General features: G+C 46.0%; 1 protein-coding gene across 2 annotated transcripts in view; it reads left to right on the forward strand.

The window, feature by feature from the left end:
• The first annotated feature begins 8,869 nt into the window (after window positions 1–8,869).
• The window catches only part of PIK3C3 (phosphatidylinositol 3-kinase catalytic subunit type 3), a 682,135-nt gene continuing 666,121 nt past the window's right edge, over window positions 8,870–24,883 (forward strand). Inside the window, exons 1-2 of one of the 2 annotated variants that reach the window (XM_086960327.1) lie at window positions 8,870–9,013; window positions 23,715–23,903. In XM_086960327.1, the coding sequence (XP_086816453.1) occupies window positions 8,946–9,013; window positions 23,715–23,903 (257 nt within the window). In that variant the 5' untranslated portion in view covers window positions 8,870–8,945. The remainder of the gene's footprint in view (window positions 9,014–23,714; window positions 23,904–24,883) is intronic. The other variant, XM_086960326.1, reaches the window with a different exon arrangement.

The following is a 24,883-nucleotide window of genomic DNA, read 5'->3' on the forward strand; positions in this document are numbered from 1 at the left end:
CATGCACACGCATCTTTTCTCTTGTAACACACTGTTTGCTACCTCTCACATTTGGTTTGCTGTAGATACTTGCACAAGTGCCACCATTGCCTACGTAACGTTTGTTCTTGTGCTTGAGTGTCTGCCACATATTGCAGTATTATACCTCTAATTGTACTTTGCTTTCTCTTGTAACCTGCACACGTCACTTTTTCCTCCTGTAGTGCACCGTTTGCTACCTCATGTATTTTGTTTGATCACAATTGTCACTTTTGCCTCATGTAACGTAAAATATGTGTGGTATCTTCCACTCTTTCCTCCCCCGGCAGCTCTGCAGACAATGGAGCGGCTCGCGGTGACATCACTCAGAATGTCACCGCGACCAGCGTTCCAAGACGAGCGCCTGGGGGACAGTGTGAAGCAGTCACCCGCCGGGGCCATTGCTGTGGCTGGGGTCGCTATTGTCTTGTGTATCTTAACCCCATTAAACGTCTACTGATCCTAACCAATCTGCGTCTGGGTACTTGTATGCAGATTCTACACTGAAGTCATCACTGACATCACTGACTTTATCACCCCACACGCCCTCCCCTCCGAGGACTACATTCTATTGGGAGACCTCAATTTTCACCTGGAAAAGAGCAACGACAGCAACGCCACCACCCTTCTGGACAATCTCGCCAACCTCGGACTCAAACAACTTGTTAATACCCCCACTCACTACGCAGGTCACAAACTCAACCCTATCTTCACCTCCAGCAAACATATCTCCTTCAGTCACACCACAGTTCTCCATTGGACGGACCACAGCTGCGTTCACTTTATCTACAAAGAGACCACAACCCACAACCATCCTCAACCTACTCTGCGAAAAAACTGGAACAAAATCACCATCGACCAGATCTCCTCATCGCTTCTTCAAAACCCCCCTGCCCACTCCTCGAACCCCAACCAAGCAGCCATTAACTTCACTCAATGGCTAACCAACAGCGCCGACAACCTAGCACCTTTGAAAAAACGTCAAATCAAACTAGGCAGCAAAAACGCCTCCTGGTTCAACGATGATCTTAAGAAATCCAAGAAACTCTGTCGCTCCCTTGAGAAGGCCTGGAAAAAAACCCAAACACCAGCACCAGGGACGCCTTCAAAAACGCCACCCGCATACACCACCAACTGATCCGGACTGCAAAGAAAGACGCATTCAAAGATCGACTAGACAACAACGCCCACAACAGCAAGGAATTATTCAACATCGTCAAAGAGTTTACCAACCCCACTGCCAACTCCAACGACATCACTCCCTCTCAAACCCTTTGCGACTCCCTAGCTTTGTACTTCCACGACAAAATTGCAGACATCCACAACAGCTTCAACAACCAACCCGGAGACCAACCCACACAACCTTCTGCTGTACCTTCACCCCCCTTGAACATCCTTAATGACTGGAACCCAATCTCCACTGAGGACACCATCCGCCTGATGAACTCCATCCACTCAGGATCCCCCACAGAACCATGCCCTCACCACATCTCAACAAAGCAGACTCCATCATAGCACCACACCTCCGAGACGTCATCAACTGCTCCCTCAACTCCGCCACCTTCCCGGAAAGCTGGAAACACGCCAAACTCAGCGCCCTTCTGAAAAAACCCACAGCTGACCCCACCAAACTCAAAAACTACCGCCCCATCTCGCTCCTTCCATTCCCGGCCAAAGTCATCGAGAAAGCTGTCAACAACCAGCTTGCCACCTTCCTCAAAACCAACAAATCCCTCGACTCCTCACAGCCCGGCTTCCGAGCCAAACCCAGCACTGAGACTGCACTCATCGCTGCAACAGATGACATTCGAACTCTACTGGACAATGGAGACACAGTCGCCCTCATCCTCCTCGACCTCTCCGCAGCCTTCGACACAGTCTGTCATAGCACCCTGTTACAACGCCTCAGAAACATCGGAATCCAAGGAAAAGCACTGGAATGGATCCCCTCGTTCCTTGCCGGAAGAACTCAGAAAGTCCACCTCCCACCATTCAAGTCAGAGGCCACTGAAGTCATTTGCGGCGTGCCACAAGGATCTTCACTCAGCCCCACCCTCTTCAATGTATATATGTGCCCCCTCGCGGCCATCGCACGCCAACACAACCTCAACATCATCTCCTATGCTGATGACACTCAACTGATCCTCTCACTCACCAAAGACTCTAACACCGTGGATGAAGCACAGCCGTCTGAAACTGAATTCAGACAAAACAGAAGTCCTTATCTTAGGTACCTCCCCCTCCGCCTGGGACGACTCTTGGTGGCCAGAGGCCCTTGGAAAAGCACCCATCCCGACGGACCACGCACGGAACCTGGGCGTCATCCTGGACTCCTCACTCTCGATGACCAGACAAGTCAACGCCGTTTCATCGTCTTGCTTCAACATTCTTCGCATGCTCAAAAAAACATTTCGCTGGATCCCCACCGAAACTAGAAAAACGGTCACCCACGCACTGGTTACAAGCCGCCTGGACTACGGAAACACCCTATACGCCGGTACCACCGCAAAACTTCAGAAAAAACTCCAACGCATCCAGAACGCATCAGCCAGACTCATACTAGACATCCCGCGTAAAGACCACATTTCTGGTCACCTGAAAGACCTCCACTGGCTCCCCGTCAATAAGAGGATAACATTCCGCCTCCTAACCCACGCACACAAGGCACTTTACGAACTTGGACCCGAATGCCTCAACACACGACTTTCCTTCTACACCCCCCCCGCCAGCTACACTCTTCCAATCAAGCCCTTGCTGCTGTACCTCGCATCAACAAAACCACCATGGGAGGAAGATCCTTCTCCTACCTGGCGGCTAAAACCTGGAACTCACTTCCCATTCACCTGCGCCTCACTCAGAACCACCTAGCATTCAGAAAGCAACTTAAAACCTGGATATTCGACAAGTAATTCCCCACCCTTCTTCAAGCGCCTTGAGACCCTCTGGGTATGTAGCGCGCTATATAAATTCATTGACTTGACTTGACTTGACACTGGCGACGAGGGTCATTTGGACACAGCGACCTCAACACGCCAGAGAGGTAAAGGAGTTTTGAAACTGAGGAAGAATAATCTTAAGCGGAAGAAGCAGACTGAAGTGCTGCGGATGATTTCTGAAGTGGAGCGACGGCAAATTAACATCGGCGGGGAGAACTGTCAAGCAGCAGAACCAACCTATGAAAGGGAATTATCGTACCGTGAGTAAAGTCAGCTGTGCGCGGGCGGACTGTGCTGTCACCCATGCGTGAAGGGTGAACGGGACGTAAATAGGTGGTGGACGTCACGAGAGAGAGTGGGGCGGCTGTGAGGTTTAACGGAGATATCTCGTCCCCTCAGAAAAAAAAAGAGCGGCGGCTGCGATCACTGGACAAAGGGTGGCGGACGTAATCGCATGAAGGGTCTGCTAGGAGCTTGAAGTACTGCGTGGATTAGTGACTGGTGAAAGTGCTAGCAGCGTGAGAGGAAGAGTATTCTGACTTACAAGTCAGGGCAATTGCACCTCCCATTGCGCCTGTCACAGCGTGTAGCGCCGCAGGCCCTGCACGGCGTTTAAGCACAGACCGGTCTGGATACAACGGAGGTGACGAGTAGTGCGAGTGACGCGCTGCCCAGACTTACTTCCAGGTGAGCTTTGTGACTTCGATTTTCAGATCGCCGGAAGAAGAATCCCCACTCTGTGTGTAACAGAAAGACTCACCGGTGCCTTTCCCCATCATCCTTCGCCATCCACTAACAGGGGTTTGAGACTCACTGAGATCACTGGTGTGGCAAGGAAAGTAGCGGCGTGTCTTCCTCCTCAGACTGGAAATGATCTTTGCTTGAACAACAACTGGGCGAATTTCAAGCTTGTACTCACCCCAGTGAGAACAGACTTGCATGCCACAGTGCCACCCAGTGGTTTAATATTGAGTTTGTTTATGTCATGCGTAAGAGTACAGTATTAGTATTCTGTTCAGACAAAAATATTTAGATAGGTGCATGTACTTTGCTTTGTCTACTGTTGCCAGTCATTTCATGTCTTAGTGCACCCCACACTACTCAGTACAAGCTCTTCCCCTCAGTACCCCAGGAAGGTTTTCTGTATCACCTTAAGCATGCAGAGTGTAACACTCCCACCCTTCTCCTTGACTAACACAGGGGAACCTGCAATTTAGTGGAAAAAGTGGAAAAAGGTGTTCTTAAATTATGCTACTGTGTGTGGCCCAAATCTTGGGTTAGAGAGGAAGGTAGCACTATTGGCGTATTACTTGGGAGCAGAGGGGGGGAGAGGTTCTAGATCACCTCCCAGATCTAGGTGTGCAAGAAGCGAGAGGTCTAAATGAGCTAGAAGTAAGCTTAAAGAAACTCGATTTGCACTATCTCCCGAAGACTAGCACTATAATGGAGAGAAATCACTTTGGGAGAAGGGTACAGAAGGAAGGGGAATCTATAGAGGATTTTGTCTCTGACCTCAGGAAACTAGCTGCAACATGCAAGTTTGTTGGTGCAAGTGAGGAAAGGATCAGGGACCAGTTTGTGTTAGCTTGCAGGATGGAGCGTGTACGGGAGCAATTGTGGCTTAAGGATGACCCACCCCCTAAGAGAGGTTTTGATAGTGGCCAAGCAGGTAGAACACATGCTGCAGTGCGTCAGTGAAATAAAACAGGACAGTGGGGAAAAGAGAAGCGAAGACAAACCCAATGTAAGCGAGGTTGTGACTGATGTGGAGGCTCTGTCTGTGATCAAGGGCCAGAAAATAGTGAACAAAGAACAGAAAGAGAACAAACCGGGATGGTCGTTTAAGGGCGCCTGTTACAGGTGCGGGAAGCAAGGGCACATGGCCAATGATAAAGTGTCCTGCCCTCACGTTCACATGCAACAAGTGCGGGAAGAGGGGCCATTTCAGGCAGTATTGCAAAAGCGGACAGGGATTCAGCAGACAGGGTAAGGAATGGACAAACACAGTATGTGATGAAATAGTTGTGCTAATTGAGGAAGGCCAGGTCTGCAGCCCTAAAGACACTATAAAAGTAAAAGGCACCGAATTGGAAGCGCTGTTCGATTCCTGTTCAAGGATAACAATTATCAGTGCAAAAGAATTTTCACGAGTGTCCAAGGGGAGGATAATCTTGAAGAAAATGGATGTGAGGCCCGGGGGGTATGCGGGTCACCACATCTCAATGAAAGGATATTTTTGGGACATCATTGAATACAAAGACAGAACAACAATGTCTAAAGTGTATGTGTCTACGGTCGGTGATAACATTTTGGGTTGGCAAACACAGAAGGAGTTAGGGGTATACCTTAATCCTAACAGCAATCCCCAAATTCTGATACAAGAGATACAGGAGCCGGAAGAGGGTTTAGTGACAGAGTTCAAGGAAGTATTCAAGGAAGAGCTGGGATGTTTGAGGAACTACTGCCACAAGATCAAATTGAAAGAAAACGCGAAGCCTGTAGTAGCCAAAGTCAGGAAACTACCCATTGCCATCCAAGAAGTGGTGAAGACGGAACTCGAGAAATTGTGCAAGGCAGGAGTCATTGAACCGGTGGAAGCGACAGAATGGCTGGCACCCATCGTGGCCGCACATAAAAAGGATGGGTCGGTTCGGTTGTGCATGGACCTTAGGGCCCTGAACAAGGAGGTCGTGGTCGACCGCTTCCCACTGCCCAACATCACCCAGATGATGAGCATGCTAGAGGGCGCAAGAGTATTCTCCGCACTTGACCTTAACTCAGCTTACTTTCAAATCAAGCTTCATGAAGAGTCGCGAGAACTCACAGCGTTTGTGACACCCATGGGTGCGTACAAGTTCAAGAGGATGCCCTTCGGGTTGGTATCTGCGGCAGCCGTGTTTCAGAGGCTCATGGGACACATCTTGAAGGAGATTCCTGGTGTTGTATGCTACCAGGACGATGTGCTAGTGTTTGCCAGAGACCATGAGGAGCATGATAAGAGACTGAGACAAGTGTTGACCAGGTTTAGGTTGCAAGGACTAACTGTGAGGAGAGAAAAGTGCGTGTTTGGGTGTGCTGAACTGGATTTCTTGGGGCACAAAGTGACAGCGGAAGGAATCCGCCCCAAGGCAGAGCTCCAGAACACCATTGTAAATCTGGCGCCCCCGAAGGGCAAGGACGAGATCAAGTCTTTCATGGGGATGCTAGAGTTCTATGGCAAATTTATAAGGAACCTTGCAGGGAGAACACATGCTATCAGAATGTTGTTGAAAAAAGAGACGGTGTTCAACTGGAATCAGGAGTGTCAGAGAGAGTTTACCCTGGATTGTAAAGGATGAATTGTCCGTGGTCGATGAGTGTCTGTTTAGGGGGACGAGATTAGTACCCCCTGAGACAGTGAGAGAGAATCTTATTGACATGGCTCACGATGGCCACCTGGGCATCACCAAGACCAAACAAAGGCTGAGAGAAGACTATTGGTGGCCAAGCATGGACCTAGCAATTGAAAGGAAGGTGAGAGACTGCATTCCGTGTAGTGTCAGCGACAAAGTACTGACGCAACTGACACCTCCAATGGTGTGCAGGCCACCGCCATCGGGACCCTGGGAAGAGTTGGCGTTGGACATCGTAGGTCCGTTGACGGGAGAGGTGCGCACGCCGTACGTTCTGGTGCTCATGGATTTGTACTCCAGGTGGCCAGAGGTGAAGTTGGTGAGCAAAATCACAACTAAGATCGTCATCGAGTTCCTTCAAGGATTGTTTGAAAGGGAAGGATTACCCAGCAGTCTACTCACGGACAATGGGGTGCAACTGTGTTCGAAGGAGATGGAGGACTTTCCTGAGGAAAGAGGAATCACACACAAGCGTTGTGCCCCATATCACCCTGAGACCAATGGCATGGTAGAGCGTTTTAACAAGACCCTCAAAGAGAGTATCCAGTTAGCCAAGGCCAGCGGCATGAATTGGAAAGAAGAAGTATGGAGTCGCATAGAAGCGTATAGGTTCACCCCGCACCAGACGACGGGGGTCACCCCGTTCGAATTGCTCTGAGGAAGAATACCCAACACCAAACTGTCCCCAGGGTGGATGGGGTGGCATAAGGGTTGGTCAGATCACTCCAAAGAAGCGAAAGGATTAGTGAGGCAGGAAGAAGCCATGGTTGAGAGGAAAGAAAGATTTTACAGGCTCAACTCTACACAGGAGGCCGGGTTCAAAGTAGGGGATGACATTAAGATCAGGACACCCACTGGCAGGGCAAGGTGGTCATGATACAGTAGGCCCACCAAGATCACCAAATTGTTCAAGAATGCTGTAAAGACCCAGAAAGGAAAGATTTGGAACCTGGGAAGAGTAGTGAGGTTTCGCCCACCCGGTCAAGGTTCAGGTAGAGGCAGTGAGAGTCAGGGCGACTTCGAGGGGAACATGGGCTTCCCTCCCAGGAAACTGTGGCCGATCTCTCACCCAGGTGGAAGGACTAGCCGAACAGTGATCAGACCTCCCAGACATTTTGAACAGTATGTGATGATGTAATTTTTCTGTAACACTTTGTTCTTTTGTTCTATTCTTTGTTTCATTCCGCAGGGAAGGGGGGTGTGTGGTATCTTCCACTCTTTCCTCCCCCGGCAGCTCTGCCGACAATGGAGCGGCTCGCGGTGACATCACTCAGAATGTCACCGCGACCAGCGTTCCAAGACGAGCGCCTTGGAGACAGTGTGAAGCAGTCACCCGCCGGGGCCATTGCTGTGGCTGGGGTCGCTATTGTCTTGTGTATCTTAACCCCATTAAACGTCTACTGTTCCCAACCAATCTGCGTCTGGGTACTTGTGTGCAGATTCTACAGTTTGCTTTTGTAATTTGTTCACTATTAATTTTCTCCTCATGTATCATTACTGTTCCTATTGTGAAGCGCTCTGACGTCTTTGGGTAAAGTCTGCGCTATATAAAAATGCATAAATAACAAATAAATAAATAAAATAGGGCGGCCCTCTAGTGGCAGCAAACAACGTGGAGGAGGGAGTTGAAAACCTTTAGGGGTGTTTTAAACATGAGCTATCCCAAACATCCCCCAAAAAATTGCTCATCTCCTGACGGAAAGCCCTAGCAGTCAGGTGCTTATAAATACCTCTCTTAAAAACAAGTAACACGCTGAACCGAAGGAACTAGCAGCGACAATTGTCCAGACACGAGCGTAACTATGGGAGACGACATTATAGTTTTTTCTCGACTACAATAATATTCATAATAAGTTCTTGTTTAGCTAAAGATGCAAACTAAACATATGAACATCTGAAGTCCTTGAAACACTACAAAACTGAATCAGACTATTCCAACATGGCCGCCACCAATCCTATTCGACCCGACCACAACGTCTCTCCTCCGCTTTTATTTCTTGGTCATAAAGCCGGAGAGCCAACCACAAACTCGTTTTCCCTTCAAAATATTGATAGTTCTTGTTTCCCGACCATAAACACTAAGAGAGAGATATAAAGAAGTCGAGCGCAGGAACGGCTCAAAAATGTTCCCAAACTAAACGTCCATCTTGAAGTTCCGCTTGGTGTTATGAACAGTTCCTTCGTAACTTTGAAGGTTCCAAAATCATTACAACTGTGAATCCTTATTTTTTAATGAAGTAGCATCGAACATAATAGGGTTGCAAACAATCTCTGAAAGTTACATTAAAAAATAGATTTGAATAAATCATTTTAAGGTATACCTAGCAATATAGGATTAATCAACCAGTAGAAAAGACATCTTTAAATTGCCGTTTTTTCTGTTTAAAATAAAATATTTTTTTTGTTTTCCAATACGCGGCGGTGCGTACTGTCAGTGTTTGGGATAGCGCCTCTTCAAAAATGGCGGACTTTTTGTAATTCAAATCCCAGCTTCCTGTTCACCGTGAGACGGATGCCGGGCGTCGCTGTCTGTGACAGTTCTGGCTGTGCTGTCTGCATCAGAGTCCCTGGACCGTACGGTGCTAGTGGCGCTGCCGTCATGGGGGAGGCGGAGAAATTCCATTATGTCTACAGCTGCGACCTGGACATCAACGTTCAGCTCAAAATGTGAGTCTGGCAGGAGGGCTTGCAGGTGGAGAAGAAAGAGTCTTACCTGGGAATGGGCACTGCCCCCTACCAGTTTACGAGTCTGTCGGTTTTGATCGCAATTTACAGTCACATGGTGTTCTTTTGAGCCACAGGGAAAGGTACTGCTAACCGCAACTGAGGCTCTGCCTCGGTAGTCACCTTCATTTTATGTACAAACCCTGCTTCACCAGCACTTAATAGCTGTTAAAGTGGGCAGGTTTTATAAGTGATACCCTATGCATCTTGGACCTGTAGTTTACCTGTATAAACATTGAACATGAAATGACAACGTTCAGTGGCTGTCTTAAATATCACGTGACCAGGGTAATAAATATGGTTACTAGTGTCTTCGTTTTTTACTCCAAAATCACCGATTGATGTATCTGGACTACATGTGTGATTCTATTCTAGACTATATCACAATGTATCATCAAATGTACCCAAAGACAAAAGAAAACCCACTCAGGAAAATGTATACGAAGACAGGGTGCTGAACTGGGGTGGCAAAGTGATCTAAAGAACGATAATGGATTCAACCCATATCTGTGACGGGGTGAGTGTCTGAAAAGTTTCAGTGCTCCATCCATCATCTCTTTGTGTTTGCTTTGTTCGTCCTAATTTGGCAGGGTATGCCCAGACATGGGTCGGTCCCTTGCAAACTTTGCCACTGGATTCAAGCTAGCCTGGCTGACTAGGGGTGTTACCCCTAAACCAGTCCCAGGATGCTTGTTTCCTGTCCAGGGAAGACCTGGCTTGACAATTCGGGCGGACTGTTCCCATGAGGAACAGGGACAAGACTGATTTGCTTATGGCTGGGTGGCAAAGTGAGCTAAAGAACGATAATGGATTTAACCCAGATCTGTGACTGGGGGTGAGTGCCTGAAAAGTTTCAGCTCTCTATCCATCATCTCTTTGTGCTTGCTAAAGTACAAACAATGAAAGTTTATTTTAAAATTAGGAATCAAATACAGAAGGTAAAATACATTGGTTAATCAATAAATCAGAAATGCCCATGGTGCAAATAAAATGTAATATACCATTTGCAGTGAAAGCGGATCTCCAATCTAAACAATGTCCAGCACTAAATCCGGTAAAGCACACGACAAATGAGAATCCAGGAGCCTTTGTTATAAAGACTGCTCAGTAAGTCAGAAGAGAAACAAGCATTTGCAATGCAATAGGTCTCGCATTAGGAAAGTTTGAGCTATTGGTATTGTAAATGACAAATCTTTTATTTATGTGTTGGTTTTTAAAACAGCGAAATTAATAGCTTTGTCATTTACAATGCCAATAGTTATAACTTTCGCAAATGTGACCCCTATAGCATTTGTAATGCAATATGTGTTGTATTTACGTGACTTAGATGTATAATGAATACTTAAATAAAAGGTATTGTAATTTATAATGGCAATAGCTTAAACTTTTGTAAATAATCTTTGTGAAGATTATGTTCAGTGTATTTTATTGTGACGAAAATCCAAGAACAGAAGTGAAATATTAACATTTTTTTGTGTTATTTGTAATAAAGCTTGAAACATTGAGAGAACATATTTGAACCAGTTGTTGTTGAATGGTTGCACAGATTGATGTTGTGGTGGCGACGAGTGATGCTGTGGTGTTCAGTGATGCTGTGGTAGCGCATAGTCATGTTGTGGTGCCCCGGAGTGATGCTGTGGTGATGCGATAGATAGATAGATAGAGGGAGGGCGATAGATAGAGTGAGGGAGGGCGATAGATAGAGTAATGGCGATAGATAGATAGACAGATAGAGTGATGGTGATCGATAGATAGCCAGATAGATCAAGTGAGGGTGATAGATAGACGGATAGATGGAGTGAGGGTGATAGACAGACAGACAGATAGATAGATAGATAGAGTGATGGCGATAGAGACTGCAATAGTTTTTATGCTATATTTTGTTGTGATAGGCCATACTTTGTTTTGTTATGCCATGCTATTTTTTGTTATGCTATGTTTTGTTGTGTTTTGTTATGCTATGCTATGCTAGGTTTTGTTTTTGTTTTGTTATCCTGTGCTTTGTTATGCTATGTTTTGTTTTGCTATTCTATGTTTTGTTATGCTATGTTTCGTTGTGTTTTGTTATGCTATGCTATGTTTTGTTATGCTATGTTTTGTTATGCTATCCTGTGGTATGTTTTGTTGTGTTTTGCTATGATATGCCATGCTATGCTTTGCTTTGTGATGCTAGGTTTTGTTTTGCGATGTTTTGTTGTGTGTTGTTATGCTATGCTATGTTTTGTTATGCTATGCTTTGTTTTGTTATGCTATGCTTTGTTTTGTTGTGCTATGTTTTGTTGTGTTTTTTAAGCTATGCTGTTTTGTTGTGTTTTGCTATGCTATGCTTTTTTAATCTATGCTATGTTTTGTTATGTTTTGTTATGCTATGTTTCGTTGTGTTTTGTTATGTTTGGTTATGCTATCCTGTGCTATGTTTTGTTGTGATATGCCATGCTATGCTTTGTTTTGTTATGCTAGGTTTTGTTTTGCGATGTTTTGTTGTGTTTTATTATGCTATGCTATGTTCTGTTATGCTATGCTTTGTTTTGTTGTGCTATGTTTTGTTGTGCTATGTTTTGTTGTGTTTTTTAAGCTATGCTGTTTTGTTGTGTTTTGCTATGCTATGCTTTGTTAATCTATGCTATGTTTTGTTATGCTATGTTTTGTTGTGCTATGCTATGTTATGCTATGTTTTGTTGTGTTTTCTTATGCTTTGCTTTGTTATGCTATGCTATGTTTTGTGATGCTATGTTTTGTTATGCTATGCTATGCTTTCTGATGCTATGTTTTGTTATGCTATGTTTCGTTGAGTTTCGTTATGCTGTGTTTTGTTGTGTTTTGTTATGCTATACTATGTTTTGTTATGCTATGATTTGTTTTGCTATACTATGTTTTGTTATTCTGGTGTGTGTGGTTGTGTTTGTGGGCGGGAGGTTGTGTATGTGGGGTTGTGTGTGTGGTTGTGTGCGTTTGTATGGGTGTTGTGTGGGTGTGGGTATGTGTGTGGGTATGTGTGTGGTTGTGTGTGGGGTTTTGCATGTGTGTGGTTGTGTGTTTGTGTGTATGGGGTTGTGTGTGTGGGGGGGTTGTGTGGGTGTGGGGAGTTGTGTGGTGTGGGGTTGTGTGTGTGGGTTGTGGTTGTGTGTGTGGGGGGGTCGTGTGTGTGTGGGGTTGTGTGGTTGTGTGTGGGGTTGTGTGGTTGTGTGTGTGGGGTTGTGTTTGTGTGTGGGGGGGTTGTCTGTGTGTGTGGGGGGTTGTGTGTGTGTGTGGGGGGGGGTTGTGTGTGTGTGTGAGGGGTTGTGTGTGTGGGGGGTTGTGAGGGTTGGGCCTGCGGCTCGGAGAAGGGGCTCAGTTTCCTGAGGGAGGGCTACTGCCTGCTTGGCCCAGATGTTACAGTCTGCTCGAAGGTCTCTGGCACCATCAGAGATGGAGATAACATTCGTCCTGGGGGTAAATAGTAGGAGGGAAGTACGGGGGGGGGGAAGAGAGGGAGGAGGGAGATCACAAACAGAGTGTGAGAAATTTAAAATAAGCCGCACAGGACTAGATGCTCGACCGCCATTATTTAAGATGTAAATAAACAATAACAAGGAGGAGGCGCTGCTGCGTGAGGTGGGAAGGAGAAGATTGGGAAGGAGAGGGTGAGAGCCCGGAGCTGCTGGAAGTGTATGAGCGGACGGCAGCATGCTGATCGGGGCTCTGAGAAATAAGGCGCCCGGGCGATGGGTGCTGGGGGAGGGGAGAGGAGCGGCGGGGGCTGCAAGGGAAGACCAGGAGAGGAGGGATAGGATTAATTCCCGCACAGTGCCTGCGGATAGCGTGCCGGAGCTTGTGGTGGTGGGGAGAGGTGGAATAGGCAGCGGGTGGCATGCTGGGGATTTGTGGTGGGGGAGAGAAGTGAAAGAGGCTGCAGGAGCAGGGCAGCGAGCGAGTGGGAGGGAATGAGCATATGGCGAGCGGCGGGGGAGCAGCTTGAGAGCGCATTCCAATGAAGTCTGGTGCGAGGCTTGGGGGACGGGGCAGGGGGAGTAGGCATATGGGGTGTGAGTGAGGCCAAGCGCGCGCCTGGCAAAGCTTCACGCTCCAGTAGACCACATGCATTGTGAGAAATCTGCTTGTTCAAGAGAGTTTGTTTAAACCCAATAGGTCAGAGCTATAAATAGCTCGACCTAAAATATAGAAAGTATTCTAAATCGATATAAAAGTCTAGCCATTGTCTGTCTTAGAGGGAGAGAAAGATCTCTGCTTCAACTCCAAAATGGTGAGCCTTTACACATATCTAGACTACAGATACTGCAGTATGACAAAGAAAGTTACATATCACGACCAGTAGGTAAATCGGAAACATATCACATGTTCATATTGACATTTACCCAAATTTTAGTGACTACACTCTACTATGTCTTACACGGGAAGCAATATTGCATTCAAAATATAAACAGTATCTCCATTCAGCCGAGGTAGCTGGCTTCATACGTATACAATTGTAAATCCGTGCAGTCACAGAGTATCAGGAACAGAAAAGATTACATTTTCTATATGTTACAACGCAAGCAAGACTTTAGAACTAGCTGAATTTCTTACTATTAAGTAAACAATGAATGTCACGTGTGAGCTATGCGGTCACCAGACAAGGGGGGTGTGATGAGTTTGTTTTGAGCACTGGTAAACACACACATTAAAAACCAAAGAAAAAGCGCACATTCACAAATGGACTGTATATAAGAACTGCCAAATGTATATTCCACGTATATTTTTTTGTATCAATAAAAAATTTATTAAATAAAAAAAAATGTGCAATCGGAAAACATGAGTAGGTTTAAGGCTTCACAGGTGTCAAGCTAACAGAACATCATTATATTAAGCACAGCAAAAACATTCCATTTGCGACTATAGTAACAGTTAAATTGTAGAATTATTAGTTGTTAAATCTGCCCCAACACCAGCTTTTCACCACCTGTGAAGCTACAGATTCCTAATTTTGCAAATTAAAAGCGTTGCTGCTATTACCGGTATTCAGAAGCGTATCTTCCCATTTTTCTGCGATGTAGGTTAACCTAGTACCAACAGTTTACCAGCAGTGGGGTAAGTCTCCATAGCATTAATGACTCCTTGTATCATGCCTTACATTCATTTAGGAACACAATGCAATGTCAGCTTTGAAGTTCTGGTTTACCTCAGTTGAACCAGTTTTTGCTGAAATTCAAAAATACAGTAGTTTGTAGACGGAAACTTGAAGTGGAGGGTCCCACTGTTCGCAAATTTAAAAATCCCATGTGTATCTAAAACTGTACTAAGTGCTAGCCATATGTAGGCCTGTATTGTAGCACTCAACTTGCACAAGCCCACTTTTCAAGGAATCTTGATTACGTATGCTTCTAGTTGGTATTTTGAAGGCTCAATTTGTGCAAAATACTTACTGTGCTTATGTTAAGTATACAATATAAAGAAACATTTACACTCCATTTCGTCTAGCAAAAGGTTGTAGGTTGGAGGAAAATGTTTGTCTGGCCTGGCAGGCTAGATGTGGCAATATGCAAATCGTAGAAAGGTGTTTTTTGGTTCTTGGAAGTCGCAAATTCAACATGAATATACTGTTGAGAGCGGTTGGTCTGGTCACGTCATTGGCAGGTTGTATTGCACAGATGTGCTCTAGGTTTTCCAGTTGCACGCTCAACATAGAAATCACATAAAATCTAATTTTGTCTCGCACTGTGTCCCACATGCAAACATATCAGACCTGGCAGTGGCAAGTTCCCCATGTAAATTGCAGAAAAGTGTCATGGCCATATATATGGCATATTTAAGGCTGACAAATATATTTTTTTCCGACACCAATGCCCTGTGCTTGACAGAGGCAAGTTCAACATGCACTTTATATAAAAGTTTGTGTGTCGTCAGTGTAAAGTTCAACAGGTAAATCAGAGAAAGGTGGTTTGGGTACGGTTATTGGAGGAGCCATTATTCTGTCAAACAGAGTATCTTCCAACATTTAACTCTAGCACACAATTTTTGTAGCACTCATTTCGAAAGCATTTGTGATTCTGGAAGTTAAACATCTGGGTACTATATGAGTCAATCTACAATTTGTGTAGCATTCAGCTCTGCCACCATTTTTGTCTGAACCTAGCGAGCAATCTATTGGATGTGAAATGTGATTTGACTTGTTTTGAAGCATATGTTGATCTACTGGGAGAAAATGTGAGTACACCGCAGAGACAGTTGTATCTACTTAAAAATTGCCTGGGGACAAATGACCTTAGGAAATACAAAAATGTAACTGCTCCGAAGGAAGTGGCAGGGTTGAATGTGTACCAAACAGTTACAAAATAACTGTATGATTAATAAATATACTGTGAACTCAATCCATTTTATTCGAGGAAACGTAAGGAAGGAGAATAAAGTAATCAATAATTGGTGGTGTTATAGGCCTTGTCTGTAACCTGTGACTTTGAATACATGACGTACAATCAAGTTCTACGAGAGAAGGTTTTTTATGAAAAACAAAATCTAAGAATGTTCAGGAACGTTTTTGGACAGGAACCAAAACCACTTTAATGGGAGCTATACATATAGCTAGAAGTGTAGACGTTGCCTGAAGATATGTGTTGAAGTGATAAAGAAGGGGCAGATTGAGGAAAAGAAGAAGAATGGCAGGAGCAATGGGAGGTTTCCTAGTAATTATTATGGGAGCAAGAAGGAATGTTGTTATAGGTGTGAAAGGGTCAGCCATCTTGCCAATGCAAATATTTGTCCAATGCTAGACAAGGTGTGTGATTGATTAAAGGAAAACAGAAAAATCAGGAAATATAGAAAGATGAATTGTGTGCTCGATGAGAATGAGGTAGAGTGGGATGGAGTGGTTTTATGTTTGTGTCGCTGATGCAAGAAGACATGGTAAAGGTTAGCCTAGATGTGATATTTGGATAGATCGTAATAGTGGAATGTCAGGGTGGGTTCTTATGCTTGGTGTTAGACTCGGGATCCCTGGTTGGCTGGGGGGACCCGCAATTCCACATCAGGGAAAGGAAGGACACCTTCTCAGATAGCTCCCGCTCACCCCTTGGTAGCTTGGCACGAGCACCCAGGCTTATCTTCTAGGCAAATGTGTAAATTGTTTGCAACCATGCTCACAGCAATCCAATGATGACACCACAAATGGACTCCACACGAGTTTAATAAAAACAAGTATACATTTATATAAAAAGATATACAATAAGACCACACAATATAAATCCAACATATGCGTATTTGTAATATTCCTCCTGGCCGGTTGTTAGGCCAGCCAGCCTGCCCTTGTAAGTTCTGGCAATATTAACACGCACTTCTAAACGTTCCACTGCAGTCCTAATACAATGCTATGCAGTTCGTAATGCTAGAATCAGACACTTTGCAATGTAACAATAATGCAATGCGTAGCGCAACAATCAGTTAGTTTGTTATGCAGAAATAATGCAATGTGTAATACACTAATCCGGTAGGTCGGTATACAGGAATAATGCAATATGTTATACACTAATCAGGTAGTTCGTTATGCATAAACAATGCAATGCGTAATACGACAATCAGGTATTTATTTATTTATTTGTTTAAAGAGTTTTATATAGCACTGGCTAGATCCGAAGGTATCAGAGCGCTTTACATTAGCTTTCACAATGTAACAGAAATGATAACAATTACAAATTATGTAAAAAAATAAGATAAGCAATATATTGAGAGAGAAGAGCAAGAGAGACATAAATAGTGGAGGGGGGAAGGGGAAGGGGAAGTGTGAAGAGGGAGGATGAGGGCAGAGACGACAGGAGAGATGAAAGGAAGTCTGTCTAAAGGCAGGCAGCCAGACTCATTCTGAATCTACCTAAGAGGCAGTCTGTCAGACTGGGCTTAAAACAACTACATTGGCTGCCTGTTGAGCAACGGGTGGCTTTTAAGACTGGTTGTATTTTATTTAAGTCCTTACAACAATCAGGCCCCCTATTCATCAGAGATCTGTTTAAAAAATATGACCCCCCTAGGAATCTTCGCTCCATGCATAAACATCTTCTGACTGTTCCTACTTATAAAAGGAAGCGTCTTGGAGGCAGCTGCTTTGACCACCTTGCAGCTGCCTTCTGGAACTCCCTTCCTCTTCACCTTAAAATGTGCGGAAACATCCTTAGTTTCAGACACTCCCTCAAAACATGGCTCTTTTCTCAAGCGTTTTGATGAGTTCCTCTGTGCTTCCTGTGACTGTTGCGCTGTGTCCCTGTCTACAGCGCCATGAAGCCCCCGGGCGAACGAGCGCTTTACAAATACATCTCAATATCAATATCAATATCAATAAAGACCGACTGGGTAGGTGACGTCCAAAGAGGGAATCCACGGCCCATCTCCCCTTTAGCTAAGCATGGTAGCTCCGCCGGGCATCAGTCAAAATAGCTAGGTCTCAATTGACTAGGAAAAGTTCACAGATAAACAGGGTAGGGGCTAAGGATAAGGGCAGGTGAGGGCAAAGGTCAGTAGCTGGAAAGAGGAGAGGAGAAGAGCGGAGAGGGGGAAGGGGAGGGGAGAGGAGCGAGATAAGGTCTGGAGAGACGCTGGAGGGTTTGCCCAAAGACCGGCTGGGTAGGTGATGGTCAAGGAGGGAATCCTTAGCCCATCTCCCCTTTAGCTCGTGAGGTAGCTCCACCGGGCATCAGTCAAAATGGCTAGGTCTCAGCTGTCAAGGTAAAGGGTAGGACTATGATGAAAAGTGGCAGTCTCTAGAGTGGAATTATATGGTATCATCTGTATGTTTTATACTCATCTGTTTTTATTCCAAAATTTATATTTCATGTATGGTGGTTTTCCACTCATTTATGATTTTTTATGCAATCAGACAATCAGGTAGTTCGTTATGCAGAAATAACGCAATGCGTAATACGACAATCAGGTGGTTTGTTATGCAGAAATAATGCAATGTGTAATACGACAATCAGGTAGTTTGTTATGCAGAAATAATGCAATGCTTAATACACTCCCGCACCGATTACGGTGCCTCAGGCGGTCTCGTGATAACTCTCCATCAGCCTCTGTCAACAGTTGCCCCCACATGGGTATGATGTGAACAAAAAGTGCAGCTCCGCACTCCGACCCTGGTACTGCCACACCTTTGGCAAGTACGGGCCGCGATACGAGCAGAAGCTCGCACTGCAGGAATGGGAGAGGCCAAGAACGTGTCCCTCCGAGCCCGCACCCCGTCCCAGGTGCTCACAAGTTACCTGGGGGGCGCGACCTCGCTCTCCTTTTCCTGCAACTCGGGCCTCCGATGCAATCTTTGTGAATTCCGGGCCCTGGGACTCAGGCCCTTCCTCGAAAAGGTTGGCTCAAGGTCCCGCACTGATAACGGCGGGCTTGGGCCGGTGGCTCGGCTCCTCTGGGGCTGCAGGTCTGGGCCGCTGACACTACGAAGATCTCAGGCTGCCAAAGGGCACACACAGCGTCTCTGAGACTCCCTTGAGCTTCAGGTGCACGGTCACCGGCTACTCCTCACGAAGGTCTCAGGCTGCATGAAGCACACGCACACAGCGTCGCTGAGACTCACTTGAATTCCGGTGTGCACAATAACATGGCAATCCTCGCGAAGGTCTTAGGCTGCACAAAGCACCTGCACACAGCGTCGCTGAGACTCACTTTGACTCCGGTGCACACAATAACCGGACAATCCTCACGAAGGTCTCATGCTGTACAAAGCACACGCACACAGCGTTGCTGATCCTTGCTTGGACTCCAGGTGCCCACAATCACAGGGCACTTCTTACAAGGGTCTCCGGCTGCACAAAGCACATGCGCACAGCGCAGCTGAGACTCTCCTGGAAACGTTTGTGTTCCTGATTTTCCCAACAGGGAGCCAGCTCAACTCAGGCCCTTGGGGATCAGTAACTTCAGGACACAGGCAAAAACAACAGTTGATGGACAGAATGCAGAACAATGTCATACATTCACCCCAGTACAGAGATTTGGGCCTAAATCCATCGTTATTTTGCACTCCACACCACCCCAGTTCAGACATGGCCATATGCAAGTCAGCCTTGACCCTGTGCCTCATGGGAACAGTGCAGCCCGAACTGCCAAGCCATGTCTTTCCTGGACCGGAATCAAGCATCCTAGGATCGGTTTCTGGCTATCAGCCGTCATCAGCCAGGATAGCTTGACTCCAGTGGTGTGGACCGCATGGGACTCACGTCTGAGCATACCCATCCCACTCGGGGTGACACATGCAAAAACAACAGTTGATGGACAGAATGCAGAACAATGTCATACATTCACCCCAGTACACAGTAAACTGGGGTGGTGTGGAGTACAAAAAAACGATGGATTTAGGCCCAGATCTCTGTACTGGGGTGAATGTATGACATTGTTCTGCATTCTGTCCATCAACTGTTGTTTTTGCATGTGTCTCATCCAGAGACAAGAAAAGCTGGAGATGAGGTAAGAGGATGCATTAATGAAAAGTATTGAGAGAATGAGAGTTTTTATTGATAGGAGGCAAGGTGGTATCCAGGCGATATCATTAGTGACCAGATCGTATGGTTATTCTCAAGAAACCTAGTATTCCTGGAAAAGTGAATCCATGAGTTAAATGCACTAAAGGTCATGGAAGGTTAGAGATCTGAGGTGGGAGTTGAGGGTGGATATCTATGAAGTATGAGAAGAGACTATGTGTCATGGTTACATAGGTTGTTTAAAGTGGACCTTCCACAGCCTTTCCAGATGCATGGAAGCATGCAACTATCCTGTCATTGCTGAAAAAACCCTCTGCGGATCCTTCAATGCTCGCCATCTAAAGACATCTCCATGCTACCATTCTGGGCCAAGGTCTTAGAAAAAATTAACAAACACTTCACTAAATTACCCAACGACCACCAACTCCTCAACCACAGAACAGAAACTGCCCTCATCGCCGCCTCGTATAATATCTGCGTGACTGTTGACAGAGGAGACATAGCGACCTTCATGCTTCTGGATCTCTCCGCAGCATTTGACACAGTATAACACCCCATCCTCATCCAATGCCTAAATGGCATTGGAATCCAAGGACATGGGCTCCGATACATCTGTTCTTTCCTGACTGGAAGGACCCAGTCAGTAAGCCTGGCACCCTATGCTTCAGGTGCCCTCTCCCTCATAGGCAAGACACCCAGTACCTGGATCAAGTTCAGTGCCTGCATGACTGAAATCCCTGATTGGATGAAGACCAACTTTCTAAAGCTAAATACAGTCAGGACCAAAATTGTTATCTTTGGGAAGAGCACATCATCATGGGACTCCACCTGGTGGCCAACAGAGCTAGGATTGACAATGTAAGAATCTCAGGATCAGCACCAGCAAACCCAACATGACTGCCCAAGTCAATCCAATCATGCCTCATGCTTCCATACCCTGAAGAAGCTAAGGAAGGTTTACAAATCCTCTTAATCAGCCCTTGGAAAACTGTCACGAATACCCTGGTCATAACCATGCTGGAGTACGGGAACATCCTCTATGCCTGGATCAGCAAAAATGCACCAGAAGGCTGCAGATCATTCAGAATCTGGCAGCCAGAATCACTCTCAATCTCCTATGTCGCACTCACATTACACCCCACTTAAAGCAGCTCCACTGGCTCCCCATTCATGAATGAACTCTATTCAAACTTCCCACCCACACTAGAAAGGCACTGCATAGCGCTGGCCATGCATACGTCAACAATTGCATCTCCTTACACAAACCTTCCAGACACCTTCAATTGTGTGGACTCTTACATGCACAGTTCCCGTACTTACAGAAAACTAGATCCAGCAGTCGAGCCTTCATCTTCATCAGTAGTAAACGGTGGAATGGCCTGCTGCTACACATAAGAGCCTCCTACTTACTTGAATTTCACAAGGAGCTGAATACCTGGCTTTTCGAGAATTTCCACCAGGCCATAGGTGTGGCTAGACTCACACTTGTTTAGTGTCGAGATACCCTCTTGGGTGCTAGTGCGCTTGACAAATCTGCATTAGCAAACAAAACAGGTGATGGACCGAATGTGGATCAATGTCACACATTCTCCCCAGTCCAAAGATCTGGGCCCAAATCCATCGTTTTTTTTGCACTCCACACCACCCTGGGTTAGACAATGGCGATATGCAAATCAGCTCTGACCCTGTGCCCCATGGGAACAGTCCAGTCCGAACTACAAAAGCCATGTCCTTCCCAGAACGGAATCAAGCATCCGGGGACCGGACCGGTTTCGAGGTAACACCTCTCATCAGCCCGGCTAGCTTGACTCCAGTGGTGTGGAGTGCCTGGGACCCACGTCTGGGCATCCCCAGCGCACTTAGGGCGGCAATTGCAAACAAAACAGGTGATGGACCGAATGTGGATCAATGTCACACATTCTCCCCAGTCCAAAGATCTGGGCCCAAATCCATCGTTTTTTTGCACTCCACACCACCCTGGGTTAGACAATGGCGATATGCAAATCAGCTCTGACCCTGTGCCCCATGGGAACAGTCCAGTCCGAACTACAAAAGCCATGTCCTTCCCAGAACGGAATCAAGCATCCGAGGACCGGACCGGTTTCGAGGTAACACCTCTCATGAGCCCGGCTAGCTTGACTCCAGTGGTGTGGAGTGCCTGGGACCCACGTCTGGGCATCCCCAGCGCACTTAGGGCGCCAATTGCAAACAAAACAGGTGATGGACCGAATGTGGATCAATGTCACACATTCTCCCCAGTCCAAAGATCTGGGCCCAAATCCATCGTTTTTTTGCACTCCACACCACCCTGGGTTAGACAATGGCGATCTGCAAATCAGCTCTGACCCTGTGCCCCATGGGAACAGTCCAGTCCGAACTACAAAAGCCATGTCCTTCCCAGAACGGAATCAAGCATCCGAGGACCGGACCGGTTTCGAGGTAACACCTCTCATCAGCCCGGCTAGCTTGACTCCAGTGGTGTGGAGTGCCTGGGACCCACGTCTGGGCATCCCCAGCGCACTTAGGGCGGCAATTGCAAACAAAACAGGTGATGGACCGAATGTGGATCAATGTCACACATTCTCCCCAGTCCAAAGATCTGGGCCCAAATCCATCGTTTTTTTGCACTCCACACCACCCTGGGTTAGACAATGGCGATATGCAAATCAGCTCTGACCCTGTGCCCCATGGGAACAGTCCAGTCCGAACTACAAAAGCCATGTCCTTCCCAGAACGGAATCAAGCATCCGAGGACCGGACCGGTTTCGAGGTAACACCTCATCAGCCCGGCTAGCTTGACTCCAGTGGTGTGGAGTGCCTGGGACCCACGTCTGGGCATCCCCAGCGCACTTAGGGCGGCAATTGCAAACAAAACAGGCCATGGACCGAATGTGGATCAATGTCACACATTCTCCCCAGTCTAAAGATCTGGGCCCAAATCCATCGTTTTTTTGCACTCCACACCACCCTGGGTTAGACAATGGCGATATGCAAATCAGCTCTGACCCTGTGCCCCATAGGAACAGTCCAGTCCGAACTACAAAAGCCATGTCCTTCCCAGAACGGAATCAAGCATCCGAGGACCGGACCGGTTTCGAGATAACACCTCTCATCAGCCCGGCTAGCTTGACTCCAGTGGTGTGGAGTGCCTGGGACCCACGTCTGGGCATCTCCAGCGCACTTAGGGCGGCAATTGCAAACAAAACAGGTGATGGACCGAATGTGGATCAATGTCACACATTCTCCCCAGTCCAAAGATCTGGGCCCAAATCCATCGTTTTTTTGCACTCCACACCACCCTGGGTTAGACAATGGCGATATGCAAATCAGCTCTGACTCTGTGCCCCATGGGAACAGTCCAGTCCGAACTACAAAAGCCATGTCCTTCCCAGAACGGAATCAAGCAAAAAAACGATGGATTTGGGCCCAGATCTTTTGACTGGGGGAATGTGTGACATTGATCCACATTCGGTCCATCACTTGTTCTTTTTGCAATTGACAAATCTGCATAGCATGACATAACAAGGCGACAGTTAGTGAAAACAGTCATTAATGTGTTTTTGGGTTTTGTCTTGCAAGAAGGTGTTGTGGCTATTCAAGATTCAGTAGTCTCTATTTCACCAAGGTCAGGAATCTCATGTTTGTTGTCACAGAGGTTCTGGAAAGTTGAATGATTTTGTTACAGGGTATTTATTGTTTATATTGTTGCTTGACTGTTTGCTTGTTTTTGTTTATTGAGCATGTGTGAAGGTGAAGATGTATTGATCTGGAAGATAGAATGTAGATCATAGGCGAGTGAGATTGGAATAGGTATCAATTGGGAGTGTTTGTCCTTGCAGAAAGTAATGTTTGGTATTTTATGCAGCTTCTATGGCTTCATCTTGGAATGAATAAATTCCTCTTACTTGTTGTCTCATATTCCTTCATTTGACATGAAACTAACACCTGTTTGCCATCAGTTGCATATTTTGTAAGGTACTGCAATCTTGGTGCTTCCCACTTCTTTGATTAATACTCCCTAAATTGACTCATGTAAAAAAAAAATAGACCAGCATTTGGATATCTGTTTTGGAAAATTCATATTTAAGTAAATTTGATTTGTTCACAATTTCACAAATTATGTAAGTTACTTCTACATCTTCACAACAGTCAGTGGATGTACCATGTGGTATGACAATTTGAATTTGCTTTATTTACAGTGGGAGCCTGGAAGGAAAGCGGGAGCAGAAGAGTTATAAAGCTGTTCTGCAGGACCCGATGCTGAAATTCTCTGGCCTTTACCAGGAAACTTGTTCGGACCTCTATGTTACATGCCAAGTATTTGCAGAAGGGAAGCCTCTTGCTCTTCCAGTGAGAACATCTTACAAGGCTTTCAGTACTCGCTGGAAGTAAGTAGAAATGGTCTGTGTGTGAACCAACATTTTTAGCTCCAAACCCCTAAGAAGGTATTGTGACACCTATTTAATTCCAAAGTAAATGTACATATTCCACAATTGACACTGTAAACTGATTGTATTGCACTTTTCAAAAGCCAACCTCATATTTTCGTCATGGAGTTGAAATACAAGTGTTATTTGTTATTTCTTTAAATAGGGGTATTCCATTTGCGCGGATTCGTATCGACTGAGCATAAGACCTTGTTAAATCAAGTTCTTTTGAAATACAAAAAAATAATCTCAGACTTGAGATACTGTGAATACAGCAATATGGTGTGCAGAGATTGGCTGATACTAGCACACCATAAAAGTGGGATGTGCTGGGGACAGGTTGGAGCATGCGGTTGTGACAGTAATACCCAGGACATTGTGCAATTTGTATTTTTTACATAATAAAGCTTTCAACGACATTACATATATTTTACAATTTTTCAGGGACTGTCAGGTGATGAGATGCCCCCAGTCACTCGCTGTCTTATGTTCCATGCTTCCGTTTGATCATGCGCAGCTGGGTGTTAGCCACAGGGCTTGACCTGCCCCAAGACCCTGTGGCGAAATTCCCAGCCGGCTGCTAACCTCTTTCCACGTTCAGCTTTTTGTGTGCACTGTGTAGGGTTGCCCTTCGGGCTCCGGGGCCCCATCCTCTGGGGCACAACATATATATTAAGGGGAGAGGGGCATCCAGCCCCCTTCCAGACCCTTAATTGGCACTGGGAACCCCATCCCCGGAGCCAGTTTCAATAAAAAGGGGAGAGAGGCTGTTAGACCTGGCATCCTTGGGTGGTTTCCCCCTAATTTTTTGCCTTCATACCTCCTGTTTTTGCTTCATTTTTGTTGGCTTTAGGACTCTGCTCACTTTACCACTACTAACCAGTGCTAAAGTGCTTTTGCTTTTCTACTAAAACATAGTTTTACCGTAGCGGAACAGACGC

The sequence above is a fragment of the Lissotriton vulgaris genome, chromosome 3_1 (assembly GCF_964263255.1).
Source record: "Lissotriton vulgaris chromosome 3_1, aLisVul1.2, whole genome shotgun sequence".
In the NCBI taxonomy this organism is placed as follows: Eukaryota; Metazoa; Chordata; class Amphibia; order Caudata; family Salamandridae; genus Lissotriton; species Lissotriton vulgaris.